At 37.5% G+C, this 10,621-nt stretch overlaps 1 protein-coding gene across 13 annotated transcripts in view; it reads right to left on the bottom strand.

Annotated features, from left to right (window-relative positions):
* Positions 1-4,188: 4,188 nt before the first annotated feature.
* Positions 4,189-10,621, bottom strand: part of ENAH (ENAH actin regulator) — a 155,317-nt gene continuing 148,884 nt past the window's right edge. For all 13 annotated transcript variants that reach the window (XM_067729629.1, XM_067729628.1, XM_067729622.1 and 10 more), the window contains 2 exons: positions 7,769-7,826; positions 4,189-7,200 (listed from right to left, as the gene is read on the bottom strand). In XM_067729629.1, the coding sequence (XP_067585730.1) occupies positions 7,163-7,200; positions 7,769-7,826 (96 nt within the window). In that variant the 3' untranslated portion in view covers positions 4,189-7,162. The remainder of the gene's footprint in view (positions 7,201-7,768; positions 7,827-10,621) is intronic.

The raw sequence follows: 10,621 nt of genomic DNA, 5'->3' as shown, positions 1-10,621 counted from the left end.
AGCAAACCAGTGGCTGCAGAGTACACACTGGATGATGACACACAGAGCTAAGTGTTAAAAGGAGGGGCAACCTCAGAGACACGGCCTGGAGACCACCACATGGACTAGCCCTGCAGCCTGACAGCTGGTCAAGCCGGCTGGAGCCCAGGCCAATGACCGGTCCACTTCCCACACACAAAGGGAGGAGTGAGACGGCAAAGTGGGAGGAACACGAAGTGTCCAGCCTAAGAAAGGGGCAAAGAAGTGGGTTAAAATAAGAATCTTTTAAGATGTTTACTTTCAGAAACAAGGCTATTTTATGTGAGGACCAAATACTACCCCGTAAAATTCAATTTCAGCAACTGAAACCTATAATGATGAGGTGTCTACGTTAAGGAAACCAAATTGTAAACTCCTTGGCTCAGGCCTGAAACTCCCATTCCCCTTGGTAATAAGTAGGTAGAAAAGGAGGCCAGATTTTGATACACCTCTCTTCTGAATATCTAAATCCTCCCAATACTTTTCTCAGGGGGAAATGATTCTCCCTGGACATTTTAGTGTCAAAGTCAGTGCCTACCACCAACCCTTCAAGGCGCAGAACTAACTTAGGTCTACATGTAAGTTCATCACGCCCAGCTTCCACTTGCCCAACCACCACTGCCGGGCAGCCTGGCAGCACCTGAGGTCACACGGGGCCTGGGTGACAGCGCTAAGTTAGTCCACCACCAAGAACGGACAAACCTCAGACTTGAGGATACGAGCATCTAAGGAAACTCCGGAACATTTAAAACACCCAATGCCACGGCAGGCAGAACAAACCGAGTTTACACCTGAGTTCAACATGGTTAATGACAATAAAAATTCCAAATCGGTATCTCTCACCTAAAATTTAAATGAAGCAAATTGAAAAACGTCTCTAAAAATGCCTTTAATCTTTAAAAAAGGGACTCAGACTAAGGTTCCATGGACGTGACTAAGGGCATGAATGAACCATAATCTTGAAAAGTCTTCTGTGGCAATTTCTTCTGTATGATTAAAATAGCTTGTATTTTAAGTGTAAACCAAGAACCTATTTTCTCATTTTCTATAGATTTGAATGGAAACTTTGGGACCTGACAGAGAATTAAATATCCTTCAATGTAAACACCTATCAATATAAATTTCTTCAATGTAAATTTTCTAAATGCCATTTCCTGTGTAATCCAAAGGACCAACTAACTGCATGCTTTTTAATATATTCTAAGTCTTCTTGGAAGAACCACCATTAACCAAAAACCAAATGCACCCATATGACGTTATTCACTGCCTACATTAGCAATTTCTTTTTTATGTATTTTAAAAATTGTTATCTATTGCTGAAGAAATCAGTCTTGGAGCCAAAGGGGAAAAAAGTTAAATCAAATTTAAACATGATAAACTATGAGGCTGTGATTTTTATACAGATTTTTACACTTACGGAGTAAATGCAAACTTAGTCCTCTAATGAAACGTATCAGCTTTTCTAGTAAGTTCTATTAAAGTGAAAGCTGTCTTCTCTCAGAACCGTTGAAAAAAGGTCGTATTTGAGTTTTCAGTTAGAATTATATGAAAAAGTGATGTAAAAGAACACTCTTGGGCTTCCCTGGTGGCGCAGTGGTTGAGAGTCCGCCTGCCGATGCAGGGGACGCGGGTTCGTGCCCCGGTCCAGGAAGATCCCACATGCCGCAGAGCGGCTGGGCCCGTGAGCCATGGCCACTGAGCCTGCTGCTCCGCAACGGGAAGGGCCACAACAGTGAGAGGCCCGCGTACCGCAAAAAAACCAAACAAACACCACAACACTCTTTAGATGATGCATATGTCCTCCCTACCCTCAGCTGCCTCCGAGGCCCTGATTTCTTCCCTCTACCTAGGAATCCCACAGACCTATACCAGAAGCTTCCAGGGGCTCTGCTCTCTGCTCAACTGCTCCAAGTATACAACATGCTTCAGAGAAGTGGGGTACATCTCAGTGACGGGGACCTTTTGGCTCAAACACTTAAAACTGAGGATTCAGCTTTATTTATTCTTCATGTTAAATTAATCAGCAAGTATTTGAAGGCAACTACATGCCTTAACTGATACTAACATTTCAGCTTAGAGAGTTTATGTGCAACACATGAATCTATAATAACTGAAAAGTCCTTTTTTTCCTTTCTTGACGTTCAGATATATTGATTTCATCAGATTGAACAAAAATAACCAATAAATGTGGCAGTAATTCTTTCAACATCCTAAGTCATTATGACAATCATTTATTTATCCTCTCACAGGGACAGTTACTTTTTTAAAAAAAAAGCTCTTTAGAAAGAGATATTTACATAGTTCATAACATTAGGAGCTTTCAGTTGTATCTCCTTACTGATTGAATTTGCTTCTCTGTGAATTCACCATTGGTATCAACAAGGGAGATATCCTAGACCTCCATTTAAGTTGATGCTGCATGTCCCTAACCCTCCTAAATTTACTCTAGTAATTCTTTTCTAATCAGTTTTCGACGTTTTGAAAATTTCAAGGTTTCACTTTTAAAGTATTATGAACAGATATAAAAACCTACTGAGCCTCAAAACTTATCTAGAGGCAACATAAAGGAAACAAACATAACCCACAGCCCATTTGGAAGTTTGCAACAGAGAAAATCTGCATTCTAGACCCTCGACAGTCGTTTCTTGAGGGGTTACCAACTTTAGCTTCTTAGGCAAATGTGCTTATTTTGAGAGAAAACTACTCTTAAAAATAAATGTTCTCCACTGTGTCTTTTTGTAGCCAGATACCTGGGACAATTCTATTCACCCAGATTGACAAAGATTCCTTATGCATACTTCAGAAACACCTAAGTCTAAATATAAAATGGCTTTTCAGTGAAAAGTCAGAGGTATTAGCATCACTAATTTCATTATACTCTCGGGATCCCTTTCTCATCCCTTAGAGCTTTGAGGAGATGTACAGATACGAATTCATCTGTTAAAAACAAAAACGGTACTACCAGGAACACGTGTGGAGTTTTAATGTGAATGCTGGAGTAAATGTCTTCAGGAAAGCAGATTATGCAATAGCTTCATAAAGGAATTAAGAGCTCCTAGAGTGTTCTTTCACACAGTATGCTTTATATGATGTCATTCTTACGCTTAATCGATAGAACTGAAAGGGTAATAGGGTTATATATAAAGTTAGGATGGCTACAGAAAGGAATCACAGAGATCCGGTAGCATACCTTTGTAAACTGTGCTTCAAAGGATAACACTACTTAGAACTTAAAGACCAATTCTTCACAAGGGCACTGGAAGTATATACAAATTTAGGAGACAAAGTTGTATCTAGGCAAATTTTAAAGGTTACCACCCATTACTTCATTCATTTTTGAATGGGAAGTGACTCTTAGTTTGTAGACAAACATTCTGATTTATACATGAAGGGAAGCAAGAACCCGAGACAGGACAGAGAGAAAAAAATCAGTTAATATGTTTACACCTGTGGACTGGGTAATGACTGCAAACGTCAGTGAACGGCAGGAACATGGGGTCCATGAGAAGCGGAGAGGATGAGGGAGGGAAAAGTTGGGGTCCGGTAGGAGAAAGAAGACAAAGACTGTTGTATTTCTAATGAAGACATTCAAATTTTAAAGCGAACTCAAAATCAGTACTTCGTAAGAGTCAGATAAAACGTACTGCTGCTTATATGTGGGTTTCAAGAACTACATATAAACAAACACTATATAAACAAACACTACTGTATAAACAAACACTATAGATACAGATTTCACTATATTTAAAACTCAGTACTTGGTAAGGCCCTTACAATATCCTTTACACTGCAAACTATATAAAGGAAAATTTTAACTGCATAAATGAGTTTAACGTATCTACGCTGTAAAACAAAATGGAGTAAACTTAAACATTTATCACTCTCTTGACTGTAAGACACTGTACCAAGCTGGGCCGAGAGAAAATAAGAACACACAGGGAACACCCAATAGCTATTTCAAGCAAAAAGTAGATAGATACATTACCACATATTCCCTTTGTATACATTACTTAGTATTTATGACTTATGAAATCTTTGTAGTGTTGGTATGTAAACTTTAAGAAGTGAAGTCACGGACTTTAAAGAGTGTTTTCTACATTCAATACAACTTATTTTAGAACCAACAAATTATGTCAGAAGATTATCTAAGTGTCACAAACAAGCAACGCGTATATACTGCAATTTTATTTCAATCGCACAAACGAAGTTAGCATGTAGGAAATTTAAATGAAACAGTACGGTAAAAATAGCAGAGAACCAAAAACTCTAATAAGGAGGTACACCTAAAGCATGAGAATTCAACATTCATTAGTGTTTCATCTTCAGTTTTGATTGACACTTGATGCTTGCAAATTTTGAAACGAACTTTGAGATCATGATGACTATTCTGAAGAGATTTCAGCACCAGCACTAAGATTTGTACATTCAGTTGGTTTGCAATTGACTTGTTAGCCATTTACATAGTGTATAGTACAGATTTGTCACAGGTCAGATCACAGTGTTGAAGGAAAGAAGTACCTTCCTGTAATTAGAAAGGATCCCCTAAACTGCACTCAGCTTAAGACATCCAATGTACAAGAGCACGAAAACCATCATAATATTGTGGCTCCAGGGAACATAGTTTTGATAAGGAAAATAACCTAAGCTTCTGTTTCCCATTGTAATTACTGAAATCTCTAACAATGACAAAACTGTCACATAGGACAGCAAATGTATACAGGAATTCAATCAAACGTCTTGGAAAGAACACATTTAGCAATCTGGGATAATGCAGAACGACAGGAAATAAAACGTGATTCAACACTGGTTCTTTTTGTCATTTTACACAGACATCATGTTAATATTAGACCAAGGCACAAAACGTTTAGTGCATAAACCAGTTTCTTTTTTAAGATCTAGCATTTTTACCGTAGTCTTTTATCTTACTTTGGACCACTTGTACCCAGTACTCTATCCTACTATAGACTGTTTAACTTAATCAACAAAATCAAAAGTGATTTCTGACCAGATTTATGGGGGACATAAACATGGTATCATCAAAGTGTTTGCATAACCAAAAGTACAATAGTAAAGATGAAAATGCCTCCTATTTCTTTTAGAAAGTAGTACTTCATAAGCTTGCTGCATCTGTAATGTCTTCACTATTGGATGACAATGAAGAGTTGATAGAAAAAAAAGAACTGTATACTTGAATTATGATAGCTCATCCATCACAGATCTAAAAATGAAGTTTCTACGGAAACAGGAACTATTTTAACAAGGGAAAAACATTCCCTCATTCAAACCTCTTTGAAGTGGTAATGGCTGCAAACGTGCAGCGCTTACAAGACTATGCTATCAACAAGTTCTGTCTTATGAACTTAGATTAAGAAAATCTAGAAAGCAGACGAAAGTGGATTATTTCTTCAAAATTTTAGTAAAACTACTGATAATCAAAGGTTTCAAAGCAAATATGGCACATAATAACTCAAGCATAAATCAAGATGGAGAGCCTGGAGAACTGTGATTTCCTAAAATTTCAAAAAATTCTATCATTGCAACATACAGGATCTCTCCCCTATCGTAATCTTAGAAGTTTCAAAGAAAAGGGAGTGGATAACATACACACACGTGAGTGCCCACACAAACACGCACGCACGCACACACATGGTGGTAAGTAGAGTATCTAGTTCCTTCTTTCCACCACCTAAGTCTCACTTTATTTATTAAAAGAAAATTATGCAGGAACCCCCTCGTTGTTTTCCCTTTATCTAATGATTTCTGTGACCTTAATTTGCTGCCGTCATTGTTACTTTTCTAGTATTTCAACATAACAAGGTTCAAAAGCAGCTTTGTAGTCAGGAATGTGTACCTGAACACCTGTATAACTGCAGGGCGCCTAGGTAATAACAGCCAAATTCAGGGATGGAACTTTTGAGTTCCACACTAAGATGTAATTCATGTGAAGCTCAGAATCATGTTTCAGACCACTGAACTTACTCAAGTGAAAATACAAATAGCTGAAGACATGATGTAAAAGATTAAGTACTTGGTGCTGTTAACATATTTACGAATTAAAGTCACAAAATATTCCTCATTATTATTCATGCAGATAACTGAGAACAAAGATAGTGCAGAAATTAACTTTAAATAAAAAATTATTCCTTCCCTTCCTCCCGCTCCCCTATACTCTACAAAATGTTTTCCCTGGGACTAGGCCTTGAAAAGGCCACTACATATTAGTTTGACATGCATTACTGTCTGCAATTTAAAAAGCTAATTTTGTGGTGGTTGTAATTACATTATAAAAATGTCCACGTGCATAAATCTAAAAAAGGTTGAAAACCTACAGTGAATCTACAATATACTGTTTTACATTTGACCACTGGTTTGTGTTATGTAGGAGTCACAGATTTGGTAAAGCATTGTAACAATTTAGGAAGGCATCTAAATCTTTAAATTCTGGACAAATTTTATGTTTGAATCTACAAAATTGCATGAAGGCTAAACTCGAGAGACTTCCTATCATTCTAAAATTCCTCACTCCGAACAAATCATTTTTAGGACACTTTCTTATAAATATCACCCTTTGAAAGCACATACAATTCCATTTGTTCCACATTTTATGATCTTAACCTACATAGGGCTGAACTCAATTATTCATGGAATATCAAATATGATAGGAAGACAAACCTGAGAGAAACATTTACAATACAATAGCATAACTTGCTAAATTCCTCATCACCATTCTCTGAAAAAAAATTCTCAAGCCTTTCTCCTCTTTATTTTAGCAATGGATCGTGGAAAACGTGCGATTTTTCTCTTGACATGGAAGTATTTCAATGCATGGTGATCTTGCCTGACGGATTCAGTATTTTCTGCATAACTGATACAGGAACTCCTATATGACTCTCCTCCATCCCATTGTAAAGGTCAGAGAAAAGCAGAAAACCGTGAGGGAAACAGCTTATCGCCAGAGTAGTAATGTCTGAAGGCTTTCAAAGTATGTTGGTTTTTCCCTCCTTCCGACTGTTTGTCTCCATTTTCTTCTTACAGCTCACAAGATGTAAGGGTTTTGTTGTTGTTAACACAGCTGTTCTTTGTAGGTTTTTTTTTTCTTTTCCTTTCTCCAGATTAAAGTCCTGTCTCTCCTTAGTTTGATTCTCTAGGCAGTATTTGACTTGCTCAGTTCCTGCCTGATTGCTGGGTAGGAAAAGGAAAAATATTAAAAGTAAATATAATGATAAGGTAAAGTAAATGGGTGATTCATTCTTAAGAAATGTTAACGATTGTATTCAAACTCACAGTAATAAAAAGACATACTGATCTTGCACCTTTCATTGCAGAAATCTTTGTTTTCTTATTTTTACGAAGACCACACTGATTTCTATATATTTATATATTCTCTCCATTTTGTACACAAAACGAAAACACCGATTTTTGGGGCTTAAAACAAGAGGTCAGTGGGATGGGATGGATGAACAGAAGTAACCTAGAGAAAGACTTCTTCACCTAGTTTTCCATCTAATACTACTCAACACTGGAAACTTAGGAATCTTGCTTACCCCTATTCTCACAAATAATTTCCATTATATGAAGGAGACAGAGCTCCTCCCTGACTCCTAAACCAAGTAAAGGGCAGGATAATATGGAAAAGTAATTGTTTTATGCCCTCAAGTAATAAACTGGGTATTTCTTTATTTGCATTTTCTTTAAAATGGCTATTCTTGAACACTACTCTAAAGGGTAGCAAATTTGTTTAGACACTCACCATCAATGAGCTCTTCTTTTAGCTTAGTTAATTCTTTTCTCATTTCATCTAAAATGTCCTAAAATATTAAGAGAAAAACATCAGAAATACAGAAAAAAAACTGTTAAAAAGATTCTTGCTCACATAAAATTTTAAGAATGTATGAAATATTATGTATGTTTCTCGTTTCCAGAGTCACAATTTATGTCGTAGAAGATTAACCTTGGTAAATTTTGTTTTAATGGCCTTTGCTTCCCAATCTTTGCTTATTCTAGCTTAGCAAAATATGAAGCAGAATGTTTTCTAAAACTAAAATAATTACTTGGTCGTCCAGTGAAAGGTATGATTCAGATAATTTCTAGAAAACGTAATGGCTCTGCTTTTAATCTAGTCTTCTGGGAGCTGTCTAAGAGGTAATAATACATAAAGAAGTTTCAAGGAAGAAGACGTGTGAACTGGACAACCAGCGCTTGGCCAATCTGTCACCTGGTCTGAAGTACGGGGACTCCTTACTTCAGGAGTCACCAGAGCTGCCAAACTAAGTTTCAAGGAATCTAGGATTCCCCTGGAGGGCCCTCAGGGGTTGCCCTAATAGGTGGGGAAGGAAGAGGATCGGACCCCGCTGGACGTGCACAGTCCAAGAAGCAGGGACCAGCCACACATAGCTACTGAGCACTTGAAACGTGGCTAGTCTGAAGCGAGATGCATTGTAAATGTAAAACAGACACCAGATTTCAAAGATTTAGTATGAGGCAAGTAATGTACAATAACTCATTAGTAATTTAAAAATACTGATTATATATTTAAATATTATTTTGGCTATATTAGGTTAAATAAAATATATTAAAGTGAATACCACCTGTTTCTCTGTATGTAATGTGGCTACTACAAATTTAAAGTACTATGTGGCCCGTGTTATGTTCCTAGTTAACAGTGATGCTCTGGACCCTCCTTCCTATATGAAAACCGATCCATCTTTACATATTTTGCAAAATCAATATTTATAAAGTTCAATTTGAAATAATGGATACCCCCTAGTTAAAAAATGAAGAGTGTGTAATATGAAAGCTAAAAGGGCTAATAAGGTGACACAATTTTTTTTTTTTGCGGTATGCGGGCCTCTCACTGCTGTGGCCTCTCCTGTTGTGGAGCACAGGCTCCGGACGCGCAGGCTCAGCGGCCATGGCTCACGGGCCCAGCCGCTCCGCGGCATGTGGGATCTTCCCGGACCGGGGCACGAACCCGTGTTCCCTGCATCGGCAGGCGGACTCCCAACCACTGCGCCACCAGGGAAGCCCAAGGTGACACAATTTTAATGGATGAAAAATAGCTATCCTTTGGAAGGATTAATTTCAAGTTATTTGACTTTAATACTGCACACACCTCAGGTAACATTAAATTGCTCTGTGTTTAAGGTTCATTTTTTAAAAAAGCTTTTCACGCTTAAAATAAGGTTGAAAACTATCAATTAGTTTAATTCCTTCATTTTCCAATGAGGAAACTGAGGCACAGAAGTTATTATATGGACTAACAGATAGCCTTTTTCAAATTAACTTATTTAACTTAACTTTAACTGATTTAACTTAAAATCAGTCCTAAAATCAAATCTATCCTCTCTTCTAGTCCCCTACTTCAGATTGCCAAGAACTTACCATATTTTAAATGTGTGCAAGTGCTCCATTTTAAAATGTTTTTCAAGAAAAGAAAGCCATGTTTAACACACAGGAAACAAGGGCTTGATTATCAATGACCACATGCTTTTCAAATTACATAACTCAACTGAACTGTTCAAACAGCTTTGCAGTATAAAAATTAGGTTGATCTGAAATTGTTAGTATTTGTCTCTTTAATTCCTATTTAACTTTGAACTCATTATTGCAACATTATTGGTCTCTTTTTAAGCCCCACTCAAACTTTGTTGGCATTTTAAAAAATGAGTGATAGAATGGGGAAAGCGAACTCCGAATAAAGACTGGGTTCTTTTTTTTTTTTTTTTAATAATTTAAGTGTGTTAGTTTCTGCTTTATAACAAAGTGAATCAGTTATACATATACATATGTTCCCATATCTCCTCCCTCCCTCCCACCCTCCCTATCCCACCCCTCTAGGTGGTCACAAAGCACCGAGCTGATCTCCCTGTGCTATGCGGCTGCTTCCCACTAGCTATCTACCTTACGTTTGGTAGTGTATATATGTCCATGCCACTCTCTCACTTTGTCCCAGCTTACCCTTCCCCCTGCCCATATCCTCAAGTCCATTTCTCTAGTAGGTCTGAGTCTTTAGACTGGGTTCTGATCCTGACCGTGGGACTGAGTAAATTTAACTTCTCTGAACCTCAGATGTGCACAACTTGAGTACAAACACTGTGTTATCTGACTACTGTGAGAATTAGGGGACAATGTCGTGCGAATAACCTAGCAAATGCGTGGCACTGAAGTCCGCCAGACACTCAATAAAAGCCTGCTGCAGTGATCTGTGCAACCGTTATTTTCAGAGGCTACCCTGAAGTGCAGGGTAAGAAGACAAAAATTAAATTTTTCACTACAGGCACATCTGTACTCAGGTCTGCAAAACTGAGAGTTGTTTTACTAAGATGTCCTGCCTTCCATTTCAAATCTTTTGAACACCACTATGTAAAAAAAAAATTATTTACCTCTTCTAGAAATAAGATAGTTCAAGGTTCCAAAATCACCTATTACTCCTTCCATTTTTTTTTTCTGTGTATACAGGTATTAAATATAATGCATATGTATCCAAAATACGAACAGTATCTTTTTCCTTTTTATAAAATCGACATAACTGTTCATACTGTTTGGTAACCTGTCTGTTTCACCTAATGTGGGCAAGTGTTCACAATTCATTGTTCAATATTCT

The sequence above is a fragment of the Pseudorca crassidens genome, chromosome 2 (assembly GCF_039906515.1).
Source record: "Pseudorca crassidens isolate mPseCra1 chromosome 2, mPseCra1.hap1, whole genome shotgun sequence".
Lineage (NCBI taxonomy): Eukaryota > Metazoa > Chordata > Mammalia > Artiodactyla > Delphinidae > Pseudorca > Pseudorca crassidens.
This window is presented reverse-complemented; position numbering and strand designations above follow the sequence as displayed.